Source organism: Prinia subflava, chromosome 3 (assembly GCF_021018805.1).
Source record: "Prinia subflava isolate CZ2003 ecotype Zambia chromosome 3, Cam_Psub_1.2, whole genome shotgun sequence".
Classification (NCBI taxonomy): Eukaryota; Metazoa; Chordata; class Aves; order Passeriformes; family Cisticolidae; genus Prinia; species Prinia subflava.
Genome location: NC_086249.1, coordinates 104,827,231 through 104,846,415, shown reverse-complemented (window position 1 = coordinate 104,846,415; position 19,185 = coordinate 104,827,231). Strand labels below are relative to the sequence as shown.

Below are 19,185 nucleotides of genomic sequence, written 5' to 3'. Positions count from 1 at the left end.
ACACGAAGGTCCCTCAGCTCATTCCATGAAGAATTTATACTTTTTGCAGAGAAAAGATTAAAGCCAAGGGGAAAAAAATTCTTCCAGACTTTCTTCCTTATCATCTTAATGATTTTGTGATATCCTCAAGGATATTTTTAGTGATTTTGTGATATCCACAAGGCTGAGAATGGAGCACATGGAGGTCAATTGGCTGTTGCCCATCCCATGAAAATCTGGGACATAAATGGTACCCTAAATAGCTTTTCTATGGCTTAACTTCAGTGCCATTCCCTCTATTTTCACTGTTGTTCAGGCTGGTCTGAAAGAGGTGGAGACGTCCTGAATCCCACCAAAAAAAAAAATTAAAATAATGCCTCCATCTGGTGTGAAACAAGGAGGAATCTAAAGGGATGCAAGTCTGGTGGTAGATCTTGGGTCTGGATGAGATTGCCCACACCTACAGCAGAGAACTCTGAAAACTTCTATTTGCTCTGAAGTACACAACCAAACACCAGGAAAATTACCAAAATATTTTCATTATGTATGTAATTTTTAAATGCCCCTTAATTATGATAAATAGGAAGTTACCACAGCTGGAAATGTGAATTTTACTTCTAACTTTACCACATGACCTGCACACTGCCTATGCAATAATCAAAACCAACCGATTTTTGTCCATTAATTTCTTCAAGTAACCTCAAAATGCCAAGGCTGTGACTGTGACCATCTTGCTCCTCAATAGTCATTCAAATCCATCTCAAACACACCTCCAAGAATACATTAAATAAAAAATCCCCTGCTGAGCTAACCATGCTAAGGATTACAAAAATAATTAGAAAAAAAAAGTGCCAAACCCCAGGAAGAGAAACGTTTTAGGAGAACATTCAAAAGCTGTGTATTTCAGTGTTGGCAGGACACTCATTATTCAGAGCATCACTCTCCTGTCTCCAGAACAGAATTGACAATACCATTGCAGAGGACACTGCAACAGGTTTGTCCACACCTTTCTTGACAAATAACTGAAATAATCACAGCTTGCAAAATTGGCCACAGTCAGTACTCTTGCATGCCTAAGCAACTGAAAAACTGTAAGAATATTAAGCAACCTGGCAGGGGGCAGAAATATTTCAGGCAGGCAGGTCTCTGCTGGAGAGGAACCAGCAGCAAAACATTCCCTCCTGGCTGCTGGGGTTGAGTTTACCCTGTGCACACCCTGTGGTTTAGGAACACCCACAGATGCTGTGACTTGGAAATAGGCACGCTAATTATTCTGCAAAGTACTCCAGGTTTGTTTGGAGGACAAGGCAGCCAGAAGTGACATGAAGGCAGCAGCCTTCTTGTCCCATCAACTGTTGAATCCCACAGCCAAGCCTGCCAAGGCTGACCAAGAATTTCTCAATTGTGCTCTTACATTGCAGTGGAGTTGTCAGTTTGCTTATTAAAATGTTTCATGCTGCCCAGACTCAGGGCATAACACACACAAAGGCTTTTCATGCCCTGTTAGATCCCACAGAAGACAGTTTTTGGTGTTTTCAAACGTAATCTGTGCTACAGTGATCCTTTCTCTCTCTCTCCCTCACGTACCCTGCACCAAGCTTGTCCAAGGGATAAGAAATGGAGGTGCTCCTTCTTTTTGCCCACTTTAGGGTGAAATCCTCCAAGAGGAGCTACAGGAGTCAGATAAGATCTGAGTGCCTGTTATCAGCTCATTCTGCTGCTGAAATGAGAAGAACAGATTGAGGAATGTCCTCACTGTGATCCTCCTCAGCTCATCCTCTCAATAACCCCTAAAAATCACTGCTCTTTTCCACCTGATCACCCCCATTGCTACTTTTCCCCAAACCCTCCTAAATAACCTTAGTGGGCTTGAGGGAAATGCAGTTTTTTTTAGCTTGCAGTTTAGGTGTGGAGGGTCTGACCTGCTGGCACGATGACTCTTCGTTCGTTGGTCGTCATGTTCGGGGGTGGAACGTGCTTCTCCTCCATGTAGCTCCCATAGCTCATCCCCACACTGTCTGAGCTGCTCACCATCTTCCCTCCTTTCGCCACGCTGCAGTCATCTGGAGAATTCCTAGGCAGATAACAAAGGTGTGCTTCCATTATTATTCCAGTCCTTATTAATATCACCGGCAGAGAATCACCTGGAATGGAATGGAAAAGTGGGAGCCGAGCACTTGGGAAACCCAGTACCCCCCACCCCGTGACTCTGCAGATTCCTTCAGTTGTCTATAAACACCAACCAGGTTCAATGGAACATAGATTTATTTCTATTATCAAAGGATCAGGCTCTCTTATCTCTCCAGAAATTATAAATACTATTAATTTAATTCCAGACATGGAATGGAGGCTTGGTCATGAGCTTGTTCAGCCTGGAGGCTGCAAGGAGCTGCATTTCCCTCTCCAAACATCTCACAGGCAACTGAGAGACACAGAAATGCACTTATTGCATATTTTCTGGGGAAAACTATTCTTAGTTGCCGTTGTCCAAGCAGCCCAAGGCTTGGAGAGCTGCCCACCTCCACTGCCATCGTTGTTCCACACTCAGTTGCACTTCATGTCATGCAATGTATTCACATTTCTGTGTAAGGCTCACCAAAAAAAGGGAATATTTGCCAAAGCCATGATTCAAAATACCACACGCATGAGTGGAAAAACCTTTCAGCTCCTGCCTAGCTCAGTCTCCATGGTACTGTAGTCAAGACAGGGAAATCTGCAGAGGATCTGCAACCAGACACCTCTTTAATTTTGGCTTTGCTTTCTGAATAGAGTCTTTAGGTTTACCATCCCACAGGGGGTTCCCTAATGGCATTTTAATTGCATCACAGTTTTTTTTCTGGCAGACACAGACATATTTGTCCCTTAATTTAATGTCTACAACGTGTTTCATCAGAGGGAGAAAAATTGTTACAAAAATCAAAATAAAGCACTCAGCCATGGGGAATACCTTTAAATGTAAAGAGGTTGTTTGGCAAGGGAAGAAGGGTGTTAGCTGGGGTTTGGTTTCTTCAGCAATACCTCATTATTAACAAGTTTTCCTTTAGTCCTGCCATTTCACTCCTGAAGTTGTGCTGTGGTCTCACTGAACAAGAGGCAAGCCATGGATTCATGGAATTGCAGAATGGGTTGGGTAGGAAGGGAATTTAAAGATCCCTCAGTTCTACCCCCTGCCATGGCAGGAACACCTCCCACTGTCCCAGGCTGCTCCAGCCCCAGTGTCCAGCCTGGCCTTGGGCACTGCCAGGGATGCAGGGGCAGCCACAGCTGCTCTGGGCACCCTGTGCCAGGGCCTGCCCACCCTGCCAGGGAACAATTCCTGATTCCCAAGAGCCCATCTAACTCTGTCCTCCTTCAGTTTAAGGCCTTTCTCCTTTGTCCTGTTGATGCCTTAAGTTTTGGCTTTCATGTTTTTCAGATTCTGTGCTGCCCAGGGGTGCAGTTCTGAGCCTCATATTAAGTACTAGTGAGCTCTTTTCACAGAGCAGGGAGACAAAACAAATTCTTTCCAACTGAGAACCAAGGACAACTTTCAGGCCCAAAAGCACAAACAAGGGCGGACTGAAGGGAGGAACAAGAAGGATGGGACCTCACAACCTGAAACTGTAATTGGACAATTAAACCCCAATATGCAAATCGCCCAAAACTTATAAAAATGTACGCTATCCTGACGGGTTGGCCATTTTGTGACCATTCCCATTTTGTGACCCTGGGTGCAGCCCTGGCCAGGCTCTTTTACTGCCCAAGGTGGATCCTGGAGGCCTTTCAATAAATCCCTACTTTATTCTCTAGCTGTGTCCAGTCCCTGTCTCAGGTCAGCCTTCCAAGGCATCACTGTCACCCCAGGTCTTTATCCAAAGTCCCTTTCCAGCTCTCTTGGAGCCCCTTTTAAGCCCTGTGACTCAGTTGTGTTGACTGCTCAGCACTACCATGATTCAGGAATTAATCCAGTTACAATTCTCACATAAGTGTTTCAAAAAAAGAACCAGCACTTAGAAAGGTGAAAAATTAGTGTACATCTTAAAAGACTAAAAGAAAATATAAAATGTAGCATTGTTTTTTCTACAAAGCGTTTCTACTAATTGTACCCTTCTGTGTTAAGGTAAATATTCAAGAAAAAAATCAACTGCTGCTGACTTTCCGTTTAAAAATAAAATACATCACAGAGATCATTCAGTGGTTGACAACATCATCTTCAGGAGAAGGAAGAGGGCCTTGAATGTTGCCTGGAAAATGTTGGCTTCACACACTTTTTCCAGGATGCCCTCTAAACACATCCCGTATGAAATGTGCCCTGTGTAAAAACCCTGCAACTGCTCTGTCAGCCCCAGGACTGAAAAACAACCACGAGGGAAAACACAGTCAGCACCTGCCACTGTGTGGTGGTGAATTCAGCCCCTCCTCTCACAACCAGAGCACTTGGGCAATGTTTTCTCAGGTTTAGTTTTGCTCTCCTACCACACACCACTAAATATAACCCTGGGATGCAGCTTCTTTCTGTCCAAACAGAGCAGAGCAAAACAAAGCTGCTTTTTGTATCAGGCATAAACGCTGAAGGAGAGCTTTTGTGATGATTCCTTGTGAGTGAAATGTTGGCTTTTTCTGCTTCCCTTTCACAAATACAAATGGCATAAATGTGTGAGTGAGTCTGCACCTTAAATTATGGATATTTGGAAACATCCTCCATCACCTGCCCTTATACCTGTGCAGATGTGGACTCCCAAAAGCAATTCTGTTACAAAGAACTATTTGGCCCATTCACTGAGATTTTAGGAAACAGAGAGCTAGCAACATCCTTCAGTTTAACTGGCACAGTTATTTAATTTTTTTTTTTTTCCTGGGGAAAGAAACTTGGGATAAAGGGACTCCAAAGTGAAATATCCCCTCAGCAGCAGCCTACAGCACTTCTACAGGCAATGGTGCATTAAAAACACTCTTGTAAACACTGAGCAGTAAATGATGTGAAAGATCCAGTAGCACAGAGCTTTTGGCAATCTGACAGGGCTTCTGAGATGCTTTTCTGATCTGAATATAAACAGACAAGGGTGGGGAAGAAGATCATAAATAAGTCATAACTTTTCATTAAAATCCAGAAGCAGATGGTCAAGAGTTTTGTCCCTTTAGCTCAGTGGGTGGACAAGCAAATCCCCCATCCATCAAATCTCCTAAGACCACGCTTCATTTCAGGCATGGAATCAGCTCCATGGGATTTAACAGGACTACTCTGGTACTTCAAATTGAGTGTGTGCCCTAAACCACTGAGCCAGGGCTTAGCTCAACTGCCTGGAACAAACTTCTACAGTACAGAAAGCAAAACTGAAAATGCAAGCAGACGCTAGAAAATGGTGTTTCTAGTGCCCAGAACAACAAGAGAGTGACTGTCTACAAAGGGGTTTTTTTAGGACTTTCTGTGAGTCTGCTTTATTTCTGAACCACCGGGGGAGCAGGGTGGAAAAGCAGCTTTTGGAAAGTGTGCCCAGAATGAAGGGTGCAGCTCTGCAGTGATTCATCCCCAGCTCCAGGTCTGAAATGAAACCTGAGATGTTTTCCTTCACGGCTGCCTGTTATTTTTGCGCTTTGTAAATACACCGTGTTACACCTGGAATTTACAAAAAGAAAAATTAAAACATTAAAAAGAGTCAAAACTACACACAATCATGGTACCCAAGAACACTTTGTCCAGTCTTGAGCTGATAAATGTCTGCTGAGAAAGTATTTGCTCCCTGGACCTGAAAGCATCAGCTTTATGCAGGGTAACTTCAAATCAAGCTGATTTGATCGTTAAATTTATCACCCACTCCCACCAAAGCTGGTTGGAGTTATGCCAGCCATTGACTCTGATGAAAGCAGATGTAAGTTCATAAATAACTGTATGTAACACATTTTTTCCTTTTCACTGTGCTACTATTTTCCCCAGGTGACATAAAACACCTGTGTTGTGCCGAAGTGCAAGGTGCCAGAGATATTCAGATTAGGAATCAGCAAAACCATACATGTGTCATTTCTCTTCTGTTCAATATTTCTGAGTTTCAGATGGAAATAAAGGAGAATAAATGTATTCTCCAAATATCTACATGTCTTCATGAGTTAATTTAATAAGCACAGCTTGGATTAGAGAGGCTGCTACAAGGTCAGCTCATACTGAGGGCATTGCAAAGTTTGCTCAGCCTCATCCTCATTCACTGTGGCCACTCAAGTTGTGGTGAATTTGGTCAGTGCTTCCTCCCCGAGGAGTTTGTCACTGAAAAAGAGGCCCATGAAGAAAAAACCTGAAACTTCCCCAAAATTTATTACTTTGAAGTAGAGTGGGGACAGCCAGGTGCTCCCAGGTGAGAAGGAGCCTGTGCTGAGACTCTGAGAAGTGATTTTGGAAGCCTCAGCACTTGTCAGAGAATCATAGAATCCCAGAATGGTTTGGGTTGGAAAGGAACTTGAAGATCACTCAGTTCCATCCCCTGCCATGGCAGGGACACCTCCCACTGTCCCAGGCTGCTCCAGCCCCAGTGTCCAGCCTGGCCTTGGGCACTGCCAGGGATGCAGGGGCAGCCACAGCTGCTCTGGGCACCCTGTGCCAGGGCCTGCCCACCCTGCCAGGGAACAATTCCTGATTCCCAAGAGCCCATCCAGCCCTGCCCTCTGGCACTGGGAGCCATTCCCTGGCTCCTGTCCCTGCAGCCCTTGGCAATTGTCTCTCTGCAGCTTTCCTGGGGCTCCTTCAGGCCCTGCAAGGCCACCCTGAGCTCAGCCCAGAGCTTCTCCTGCCCAGGCTGAGCAATGCCAGCTGTGCCAGCCTTTCCTGCCAGCAGAGCTGCTCCAGCCCTCTGCTCATCCTGGAGCCTCCTCTGGACTCCCTTCCAAGACCTCTTGGGAGAGCAAAATTTCCCATGGAGAGCTCCAGCACAACAGAGGCATGAAAATGCCATAAAACTCACACTGGTTGAAATATCCCTGGGGTGCTCCCAAGGCTCTTGACAAACTCAGCTCAGTGCCCTGGGCTGGGGAGCTGTACACAAAGAAGTAAATAAATGGGTGGGTGAGTAACTGGAAAAGAGATGTCCAGGGTAGGAACGAGCTGCCAGGTCTGTGGAAGGCAGGGAAGTCCCTCAGAAACACACCACTGGCTAAAGATGCTAAAACTGGTGCTGAAGCCACGGCTAATCTTTGCTATGAGGGGTCAAAAGCAGTCCTAAGAAGACAAAATAAAAAAATAAAGGAAAGTGCAGTCCTCCCTGGGCAGCTCAGCCATGGCATGGGGCACTTTTTTATGAGCTCTGGACACAGCAACCCATCAAACAATAGCTTTGGCCAATTCAACCTTCTCATTTTCTTCTTTATTTTCCTCCCCTTAGCCTTCCCCAGCTCTCCTGCAGCCCAGAGCTGCTTTTGAGCCTCAAGGCCATGGTGGCAAAGGCAGGCAATCAGCGTCTGGCTCACTAGAGGCCAGTCAAGCTATAAATATTCCCAGCCTGGCTCTTTGTGCTCCCAGTCTGGGGAAACAGCTGGTTTAAGTTTGACTGCACGTTGTCATTTCTCCATTAGTGCAAACACTTCAATATTTCTTACGTGTCAGGTTGGAGTGAAGAAAGGGAAAGCAGGGAAGGGGGTCACGAAAAGCCAAAGCTAAGAAATGATGTTCTGTATATACATAATTTACAATTAGATTGCTGCCTGGGACAAGGCTGAGGTTTGACATGGTGATAGCTAGGCCAAAGCCACAACGACTTCCCAGTTGGCCTATAACTTTCAGGACCTATTTTCTCTTGTTTTTCTTTTATTATTTTTATAGAAATTCTATTATGACGGTAATGGATTACATTTCTCAAATTGTATTTCATTTCAAGAGCTTGTAAGGCTGTTGTATTTGTGGTTTCGTAAAATGTGAAATACCAGGAGATGGGGCCCTTCCCAAGCCACATGTGCCTTCTTTTGTGGGCAGGGATCATATAGAAAGTGAGGAAAATAGAGCATGCCAGGCATAAACAGAAGTGACATCTTGTATGGAAACCGTAATCCCCCATGTCTGTGGAATGTCTGCTGATTTTCATGATTAGCACTAAGGGGCTGTGAGGGTGTAAAATGCTAAAGTCCATGATCAGCCACTTTTCCTTGCCTTCTGTTTTGTCTTAAAAAGCTATTCCTCAACTTTAAATACTGAACACCCCCACTGATGCTGCCCTGATCAAAATGAAACACCCACTAATGACAGGGCAGAGGAGAAAACTCATCACCAGCTCTGAGTGCTCTGCACACAGTAAACCCTGTACAGGAAATAAAAAAGCAGTCATGGCAATAGTCCTGAATAATGACAGCGATCACAACTTTTGTGGGGTCCTATGTCATTATTTGAAGATTATTTTTATATTTCACTGCCCATCTGAAAGCCTTTGGTTGCTGGGAATTCAGTGGTCAATCCCAAATGTAGCCATGATAATTATGAATGAGCCCATTATCCCAGACTGGAAAGCTTCTTATTTAGCACCTGCCAGCCCAGCACCCTCACCAAAAAAGCTTCCAAAAAAATAGAATGGTTGTAGTATTAGTGAGCTGAGTTTGTTTTTCTCCTTGGCAACGTGTTTGCCTCAAAACAGTGCCAAACCATGCCCCCACACACACGCAAGTGCTCGTGTTAAGCTGGTGGATTTTCAGAGCAAAGAGGAGCTTCTTGAAGCAGTCACACATCCTGACTTTGCCATTTTTCCAGCTTGCTAGGCAGCCACTCCACCAACCACCCAGTCACTGGGAAAAAGGATTGAGATGATCAATGTCTTCTTACCCAAAATTAAAAATATTTTACACAGGCAGCTCCAATAAGGAAAAACCTCCTCTTAGGATGAAGCTCTCAGCTCTGCCCTGGGCTGCAGTAAGGGCTGACTCTGCTGGTGATGCCTTTTCTTTGGTTTTAGTATTATGAGTTAGACATGGTTAAGGAATAAAGGGTTTTTATTTTGGTATTTCACAAGGAATTTTACAGTGTAATCATTTGTTAAGGTGGAATATGTTGAAATGTATATGTATCATAGACTGCATGTACAATTGTACAGATTTTGTAAATTAGCATATTTAACAAAGATGTTTTAATGGGAGGCTTAAATAAATAGCATGACATTTATCTATTTTAATGTATTTTTTTTTAGATAGGCTTGATTTTAGTTCATAGGATATGTTTTAGACGGGGCTTTGGTTTTTTAAGACAGTGTAAGGTTTTTTGGTTTTTAATTGTGAGGCTTTTAGGATGCTTGCTTTTTTGGCTTAGAGAATATCTGGATTATGTTAAGCTACTAGGTTTAAAGAATTACATACATAAAGAATTAAGTATGTACGTTAAGAGTATTGAGAATATATAAAAGGTGTTAAAATAAAAGGTAAAAAAGTCATGATGGCATCCCTGGAGACAGAATCCCATGGCCTGTTGGGGGTTTGGGCAGGACTTGTTGTTTAGTCTGAGCTGAGGTTTCCCAGGAATCCCAGGCTGGATGCCAGTGGTGTGCCACCAGATGTGGAGGGGACGTGGCACCACGCCTGTGCCACGGGGTTGTGCTCCAGGGGTGGAAAAAGCCTTGGGAAAACAAGTGATGTCAGGGGGTGGATGCACATCAGCCCTGGGTCAAGAGGATGAGGCCCGAATTTTCAGTGACAGGATGAGGAGTGATGACAGTAAACTGAACCACAAGAAGTTCCACCTCAATATGGGGAAGAAATTCTTTACTTTGTGGATGGCAGAGCACTGGAACAGCTGCCCAGGGAGAGCAAGGAGCCTCCCTCTCTGGAGACATTCCAAAGCCACCTGGATGTGTTCCTGTGTCACCTGCTCCAGGTGACCCTGCTTTGGCAACAGGGGCGATCTCCAGAGGCGCCTCCCAACCCCAGAAATTCCACAATTCAGTGACTCTGTGGAGATGCTTAAATGCTCCAAGTAGATCCACCAGTACCACACCATGATTCAGAGGTGCCTCCTACAGCTTGGATCCTGGGAGCAGGATGGATCTGCTGGAATCCAGAGCTCCACATGGATGAATTCTCCCTCCCTGGTGCCTGGGCACAGCAGCTGTCACACATCTTGATGGTACAAGGTACCTCAAGGGCTCCCCTTTCCAATTTGCTGGCTTGTGTAGCACAAAGAATCTACTCCTTAGGAGACTTCACATCAATGGAAAAAGAAAAAAAAACCACCAGCAAAGAAACTCAAGTTCACCCTGGACTCTGAAAAGTCCTCCAGTGTGTCAGATGTTCTGAACCCAGAGAGTACAGAGGCTCTTTGATGAAAACTCAGGCAGTTACATGCAAAGAAAAATGGCATTTCCCAAAAGAGCCAGCACAAAAGATGTATTAAGTGATAATTTCATTCTCAAATGGTTTTCAAGCAACAACTGGTAGCACTTAAATCAACATTTTGCACATGATTAAATCCTAAGGACAACTAATTATTTCTGGCATTTCTTTAAAACTTCTCTATCAGCCAAGCTGATGTTGGAAAGCTTCTGCTGTGCTTTCACTGCAGTTAACTTTCAAAATACTTCTTCAATGAAATCACCACGCTGCTCATGGCATGAGAAATTTATCTGTGGCCTGAATAAGACTCTGTGTTCCACTTCAGCCTGCCTGAGAAAGATGGATTACCTACAGTAAATGTCATTATTCCAAGCTACCTTTGTGTAGTCCCACCCATGGGGCACGGCAGAGCCCCATGGGTGAGTGTATTCCAAGATCATTGGGAAATCCATGGATTTAAATGTTATTTAAGCAGTACCCAGAGCCTCATGAGAGCATTTCCACGGAGTGAATTTCTCCCTAAATGCATGACATGAACTGCACTCCTTGTGGTAGAATTGCTCATGCCTAATTTGATAAAATGTGTAAAGAACAATAAATGCCAAAGTAACAGCGTGGCATATGCAACCTCCAGATTTATTCCACAGGGTGAATCTTTTGGCCTGACTCAGGAGCAATAAATAGCAGGAAACAGGATTGTTACATTCAGGTGAAAGATTGACTGGAGGGTAGCACAAAAGGTCTCATTAGATTTATGTACCTGGAAGGAACAGAATTAATGTACTTAAAGAAACTCAATTTGATACCACCTGTGACAACCTGTATTATATATGCAACAACAGCCAGGTAAATGACAGCTTTAATTTAAATGTTTCTTGCTTTATTTAATTTAAGCCCCCAGGCTGTATTTTGTGGTGCTGGGCTGCAGGATTTATCTTGAAAAATACTGTTATTGTTAAAGAAAAGTGGGTAGCTAATCCCTGTGCAGCACACTGAAAATAACCCTTTAATTTCCTTCTAATGGCATTTCACAGGAATGCCAGCTCTGAGACCCTTATGTTTTGAAATTTAATGTAGGGCAATTACAGCCAAAGTATATCTGGGGAAAGTCCTAGCAGAGGGGGCAAATTCCTTCTTTGACTGGGTGCTTAATTGGGGATGTCTAAGAGGTTCAATATGCTCCTAAAATTTTATACCCTCCTCCAAAGAACAGAATATATAGCCAGGAAGCACTGACACAGTGAGAAGGTAGAGCTGGGCAGCAAAAAATTGCAATGTTAACTTCTCCCTGGCCACCACTTTGTGGGATCTCATTCCCTGCTTTGCATCCTCAATTATTCAGATCGAGGTGCCCTCGTGGGGGGACAATTACAGAGAATACCCTGGAGAACCTTGGGGCAGCACTCTGCAATGTGGGGTCATATTTTAGACTCCTCTAGGACAACTCAGATTTTAAAATGGGTCTAAACTGAGCAGGTACAGTTTTACTGAATGTTCACAGTTTTACTAAAAATGAAACACAGCTCCAAGAGCTCCAGGTACTGCTTGTGGTAATATTTAACATACAGAGCATTTTAAGAACTGAGGAAATATTATCATTTAATAATGTCCTTTAAGGGAATAATTTTATGCAAAAGAGGAGAGTGGGGAAGGCTTCTGCAGGAAAAAAATTGCAAAGGAACTTACAGAAAGGCAGGACAGCACAATCTGATACACACTTTGTTTTCCCTAAAACTGGCAGTAATGCCACATTTCAATTCCCAGAGTGTAATAACACAACATATTACATACAGACATGTATGTAAGATTTAGAAATGCCACTACATATTTATTTTTGATAAAAAATTGATAAGTTGATTGCCAGCATTAGTCCTCCATTACAAGTGTAGCATTAAGATCTATTCCTTCAGGCATGAGTTAGGCCCTATAAAATAAAACTTCTCAGATGAAATAAATGTGTTTTTTAATGACAATGAATTATTTCTGTGAATAGTATGAGCACGCCATATTTTTTGTTCTGCTACCAATTTTTTTTTTTTTTTTTGCAGCCTGTAGGTGATTTTTTATTTAATTTTTTTTTTCAGCAAATCATGCCTTAAGAACTGTAGTAAAGTATGAATTTTCCATGTTGTCTCCACTTAGGAACAGGGAAGGCTGTAAAAAATTCAAGATTAATAAACGAACACCTCCCACTGTCCCAGGCTGCTCCAGCCCCAGTGTCCAGCCTGGCCTTGGGCACTGCCAGGGATGCAGGGGCAGCCACAGCTGCTCTGGGCACCCTGTGCCAGGGCCTGCCCACCCTGCCAGGGAACAATTCCTGATTCCCAAGAGCCCATCCAGCCCTGCCCTCTGGCACTGGGAGCCATTCCCTGGCTCCTGTCCCTGCAGCTCCTGATGAAGGGTCCCTCTCCACATGCATTTTATGAGGATAGTGCAGACACCTCTATCCACAAAGGGGAATTTTGGCAGCTGAAACTGCAGCCACCTCCTGCTCTTGACTGTGCAGGGAGCCACAGCACCATCCTGAGCGCTTCAGTGAGTGCACATACCAGTAGAAAACAGTAAAAAGAAGGAGAAAATACAGAATCATGGAATATCCTGAGATGGAAGGGACCCACAGGATCATCAAGCTCAGCTCCTGTCCCTGCCCAGACCCCCAACAATCCCACCCTGGGCATTCCAAAGGCTCCAGGAGCTGTGGCAGCCTCGGGGCCGTGCCCATTCCCTGGGGAGCCTGGGCAGTGCCAGCACCCTCTGGGGGGAAGAACCTTTCCCTCCTCTCCAATCTAAACCTCTCAGCAACAATTAACTCTGATTATCTACTCTAAAGCACTTTATGGAATCTACACAGAGGGAAACTGTGATCAGCTCTCTTACAGAAAGGCCAGCACAGATACTTCAGAGCCAATTCTAGGAAGCAGGTAAGACTGATTTTGAATCAATACACCGTTTGTGATTATACTTGTACATTTGCTTAGCACAAATAAAATTTTAAAAGACACTGAAATAGATTAAAGACACCTGAACTTCTGAATAAGCAGCCTTACAAGAAGACTTCCTCTAATTCTTCGTAACTTGAGCTCACCGTTTATTTCTACATATCTCATATCTTTGACTACTCACTGGAAATTCAGATTTGACTTCAGCACAGTTTCCATCCTCACCACAGAACACAGGAGGTGTGATAAGCTGGCAGACCACTTTGCCCTGCTTGTGGTGCTCATCACATCAGCACAGCCAGTGTGAACAGCAACCACAGAGCCCTGGGCTGAGGTTTTCCTGAACAACTGATCCTGGGAGATGAGATTCAAACACAGGTGTTGGTGACAGGGAGATGTGAAGCACAGGCTCCACTGCTACATCACCAACAATTGCCAGCAACTCACTCTTCTGGACCTTTGCCCTTTCAGCAACACCAAAGGAAAACTGTTTTGACAGTCAGGCATTTTAAACAGGAAAACACTTGTTTGGATAATTTCCTCAAAAAAAAAATCTTCATTGTATTTTTTCAGATGTCCCATAGGGTGCTCCTAAGCTTGGGAAAGCCACCAGTCAATCCAAAAATCCACTGCAACACCTTTTCAGCCAAATTGACACAAGTCTCCTTTATAGTGACATCCCCAAAAAATGACCTGAGACAACAGTTAATACACAGACACTCTGTGGCTACTGCCTGTTGAGCTGAATCATTTCTTTTTCTGTTCCTTTCTATTCCCCTGACTGCCTCCATATTTATGCTGTTTTTTCAGTGTGAGTTCTTCAATCCAGCTCCACTTTTTGGCATTATGTTTACAGTAAATACAAAAGGAAAGATCAATAGTTCACTCCCTCTGCCGTTACGAGATTTTACTTCCAATGTTTCCCTGCTCAGTTATCTTTGGAGCAAAGGCAGCTGCCCAAATTGCTGGATTTGACAACTCCCTTGGAGTGTTGGATCACACACACCACACCCTTCAATGGATCAATGGTGCTGCTCCAGGCTGCAGCAAATCCCCGTTTTATTAACTTTAATATGTGCTCTTTCATCTGGTGTGCAAAGCAAATTCACCTCCAAAAATTACCCGTGCTAAGAGGAAAGGAGCTGCACAGAGAGGTCTGTGCCTGTTTCCAGACCATTTCAGACCCTCTGCAACACCTGAACACGGCTGGCAGGTCAAGGCAAGGCTACCTGGAGCCTTCTGAGGTGGCAGCAGTGGCCAGGTGGGATATCCTGAGGCACCTAAAATGGTGCTAAATACACAGACTTAGACTGTAGGAGAGTCATGAGACTGCTGGGATGTAGATGAGATATCTCTGGAGACAAGGCAGCTCTGGGAACAAGTGGTTTATTGCACAAGGTGTGGGTGCCAGGGCACTGCTCAGAGCTGCCACAGCTAGAAGCAGGCCAAAAAGAGAGCCAAGTTCTTGTTACAATACAATAAATCTCCTTCTGTGTTGAATATTCTAATTTACACTAACCAATCCAGTGCAAGATACAAATCTTACAGCATTTACATACAGCCTATAGGAATCATTACCTTACCACTCTCTTCCCTGCACCCTTGGCAAGCAGCAGGGCATTGTTTAATCAAGGGGGATTGCCTTTAGTTAGCCACAGCATCGTTCAGGAGCTGAGGGGTCTTATATCTCAAGCTTGACTTCATTTCTATCTCACTTGTAGGTTTCACATTCTTAAAATCTAAGCTGCATATTTATAAGGCTTTCCTGTTTCAACAAAATTAGACAACTGAGCCACACTCATCACAAAAATCCCTCTTCTTGAGCCCCAGCATCCTCATTACCTCGACCCGTTAACCTGGTTGGGGTTGCACTCCATCTTGATGGTGACTCTGGCCGGGGGCTGTGACAACCAGTCCTGCTGGGGGACACGTGGGCTCATCTTGGAGGTCTGCCCATACTCGCTGGAGGAGGAGGCCGTCATCTCTGTCTTGGCCAGGTGGGGAGAGCCGTAGGCGCACTCAAACAGGGACTGGTCTTCGCTCACCACCGATAAGGCTTCCTGCAAACCAGAGAAAGGTCAGTGCTCCAGGGCACGCAGCACGGCGTTCCCCGAGGAAAAAGGGCCTGTCCAGCTCTCAGGGAGGCGAGCAGCCTCAGTGGTTTCAGGCCCAGCATTGTTTTTTGTGGAGGTGAGGACCCATGGGGATCCTCTCCCTGGGGAGGCCCTGCCAGAGCAGCTGAGCAGATGCACAAACACTGCCCAACGCTTGGGAACAGAGGAGAGACAGGGTGGGCAGCAAAGCCCAGGTCTGTGGGCTCTCAGCAGTGATGCTGAGGGTGAGATCTGCTGAATGCAGCAAAAATTGCTCCCCCTGAGAGAGAAACCGAAAGCCAGGCCGTGCTGACCCGCTGGGACCCCCCTTTCCTTCCTCAGGGACCCAGGCCAAGTCCTTTCTGGACCAGAAGCCAAGAGATCTGGGCACAACCTCCAATCCAGGGACACCATGGCCACCAGCCACCTCTTTCCTTCTCATGGCAACTCTTCCTGGTGGAAACCCCACTCTGGAGCTGTGGGAAGGGCTTCCCACATGGCAGCACTGGGGTTATGGTCACCGAGGGCAGCAGGGCCCATCAGGTCCCTCAGTGCCATCATCTGGAGGCCAGACAGACACCAGAGGGAGGGACAGTGACTCTCCATCCCTGCCAAGCATTCCTGCTGGCACCAACTCCTTCCCTGAGCTATCCTGAGCTGAGCCTTGTGAGCGAGGCCAGATCAGGCCTGAGCCGTGGGATGGGATCCATCAGGAAGTGTGGGAAGAGCTCCCATTCCTGAAGGGACACATCCCAGCTGAGATGAGGCTCCCCAGCCACGGGAGCAGGTCTAGGCTGCCACACTCCTGCTGTCCTCCAGCAGGTTCAGGGGAAACCCTCCAAAAACAGAATTCTGAGGAGATCCACCTTCTCCAGAGGTCACTTTGGGTGGACAAGGTGCATAAGGGTGCAAATTCAAGCACTGGAAGGGGCTGCCTCTTGGGATATTGAGAGAGAGGGACCACTGGGAGACGCCTTAAAACATGATTTATTGCCTTAATCTCATGAAGGGTGAGAATGTCTTCACTGCATACACCAGGAGTTTGTGGCCAGTGGTCATCAGTGGTTAATGGGCAGAAGACCACAGGTTACAAGGGGTTTTAAAGGTTTATTAGCCAATAATCTACTGCCACACAGATTGTTTTAACTTTCACACCAAGGGCTAATTAAACTGTATCACACGTCCTGCTGCAATGAGGACTTTTTTATAGTGACACACAATCCTACAGAACTACACCTTAAAACTTATTTTTACCTTTATAACTACTTCTGTATCTTAACTTTAAAACCTTAAAACTCTCCACTACCTAGCTTAATATGTTTCTATCTAAATTACAAACCCACATTCTTGCTTATGATCTCTAAATTTGGAAGCCTTTACTAAGGCCTCAATTCCAACCCTGTATTCTCTGCTGTATTTGGGCCTGCGTGCTCAGGATTTTGAGAATTTTCTGTGCCTGAATTTCCCACAGCTGCCCAGGGATGTGTGGGAGTCCCCATCCCTGGAGGGCTGGGAGGGATTTTCCAGCCTCAGTGACCCCATGGAGGGACAGCAGCCCACTGTGTGACTCCATCCTGCCACGCTGGCCCTGTGGCACGGCACAGAGCAGGGGTGCAGCCCAGCACCTCCCCTGTGATGGTTACTGGCTTCTTATTCTCTGCCAAGAAAATCTGGGATTAATACACAGGAGTGTTCAGACTTGCATGTTCATTATTTCTTATCTATTTACAGACTTGTGAGCTGTGAGCTCTAACTAATAAGTTAGAAAAATGAGGTAAAATGGAGTGCCTCTGACTCTTTCCAAGGTTATTTAAGCGATAATCACCCAATAACGAGGTGACTTCATATTATTTAGATTTCTGACCCAATAATGACCACCCAAGGTCTGCAATGTGGACCTTTTTCACCCAATTACAGAAAGCCACCCAAACCCATGAAGAAAAAGGAAGAAGGTGAAGAAGAAGGAAGAAGAAGGTGAAGAAGATGGACCCAGACAACACCCAAAGTCCTCCATCTTGACTCACATGTATTACTACGTACTAATATCTTAAATCTAAGTTTTTCACCCTTTGAGATCACACAATACTGTTCAAACCACACACCCACAACCCCCGTGCCATCACTCAAATCTCAGGAGCCTGTTGCAAGGCCTCGAGTCAAATGTGGTGCTTGCTTGAGGGTCAGCACCTTTTAACACAGAAAGCCTGACGTTTTCAGCCTCCAGGGTTCCAACACTCCCCCCTGGTGTGGTGGGGACAATCCCCAGCCCTGGGCCGGGCAGGAGGCTCCGTGTGAGCCCCGGGGCTGACAGCAGCTGAGGGGAAGGCTGGGCCAGCTGGCCATGGCTGTGAGCATGGGGGCCAAGGATCAGGCAGTGGGGGGAACCCTGAGCCAGACTCGGGGCAGGGAGCTCCGTGAGGCAGCCTGGGTGGGCTGTGCTCCTGCCAGATCTGCTGCTGACGGCCAAAAACGCGTGGTCCTGTCAGCAGAGGAGAAGGGAGAGGGAAAAGGGATGGGATCTCCCCAGCTCTGGGAGGGTGGGTGGTTGTCTGCAGGCTCCCACCCTCCCTGGCTGCTGGAAGAGGGCTTTGCTGAGCTCCAGCAGTCGCATGCTGCCCTAAAAATCAGTGTTTGCTCATTTTAAGACCCATAGTGTGACTCTTGCAGATGTTCTATGCAGGGGTAAGAGCTGGACTTCACCCTTGTGGGTTTCTTTCAACCCTGGATATTCTGTGATTCTACATTCCTCTTCTTTTTATCCACCTGGTGTGTGAGCCCTTGGGGTGCACTCTGCTAATATTCACAGTTTGCTCTGCAGCTGCAAAGGTGGGGACATCCCTTTCAGCTTCTTACTGCTTGTAAAAACTGAGATCACCCCTTAATCCCAGGGCTTGGGGAGTGGGATCTCCGGCCCTTCAAGCACCCTGAGACTCGGGATTGAATTACTAACACTAACACTGAGTTCAGGCAGTGATCTGCACCTTTTCACTGCTGGTTTTCAGATGCCATCTGAGTGCAAAGATCACCACTAGGCTGCCACCAGTGACTTCTCAATTACCACCCCTTCTTCTGTGCTCTGCACACTCCCACACCAACCTGCAGCCAGCTGCCTCTTTGGTTCTGTGAGACACAAAGGATGCCAGAATAACACCTCTCCTTTTTGTCATGCCTCTCATGCCAGAAACCTTTGCTGCTGGTGGTCTGAAGCTTTTCTGGGAAGTCTTTTCTGAGAAAACCTGCAGTCTAAGGAGGTATGGGGGGAGATGGTCCCTTGTCCCCAGGGATTCTTCCCTGGCTCCACAATGAAGTAGCAGGGATCACATAACAAGAACTAAAGAAAGAAGATGTTCCACTGGAAGGAAAATAGAGTTCTTTCTCAGCAGTCCACAAGATTTTTTTCATGAAATAACTCCCCCAAATTAAATATATATATGTGCACAAACACAACCAGATGATCACAATGCATTCCACGCCTGGCACTACTGAATGCACAGTTCTCTCTCCTCTGCCCCAATCCATGAGATGATAAACACATAACAAAATTAATTCGTTAATTAGTTAATTTTGGAAGAGTTAGCTGCAGTACATATGCTAAAGTGTGAATTATACAGGAGAAAGCTGATACAGATTGCAAATAAAACATTATTTAACTTTGTAAACCATTTACTAATGGACCTTTTCAAAACAGGCATCAAGCACTATATAATGGATTTATTTCTCATCCTCCCCCACACAACTGAAACAAAGCAAATTTTTTCTGTATCCTATTAAAAATTACTCCACCTAATGTAAGTTAATTTATGGATATTTAGAGCAAGTATAAATGTAAAGAACAACAAGAAAAAAAAGGGGGTTCTATTTATTTGCATTACTAATGACAACAAGCACTGCTTGCACTATGGATGCCC

At 45.3% G+C, this 19,185-nt stretch overlaps 1 protein-coding gene across 5 annotated transcripts in view; it reads right to left on the bottom strand.

Moving 5' to 3' along the window:
- Positions 1–19,185, bottom strand: part of ERG (ETS transcription factor ERG) — a 143,869-nt gene that overhangs the window by 19,367 nt on the left and 105,317 nt on the right. For all 5 annotated transcript variants that reach the window (XM_063393194.1, XM_063393196.1, XM_063393193.1 and 2 more), the window contains 2 exons: positions 15,027–15,244; positions 1,902–2,053 (listed from right to left, as the gene is read on the bottom strand). In XM_063393194.1, the coding sequence (XP_063249264.1) occupies positions 1,902–2,053; positions 15,027–15,244 (370 nt within the window). The remainder of the gene's footprint in view (positions 1–1,901; positions 2,054–15,026; positions 15,245–19,185) is intronic.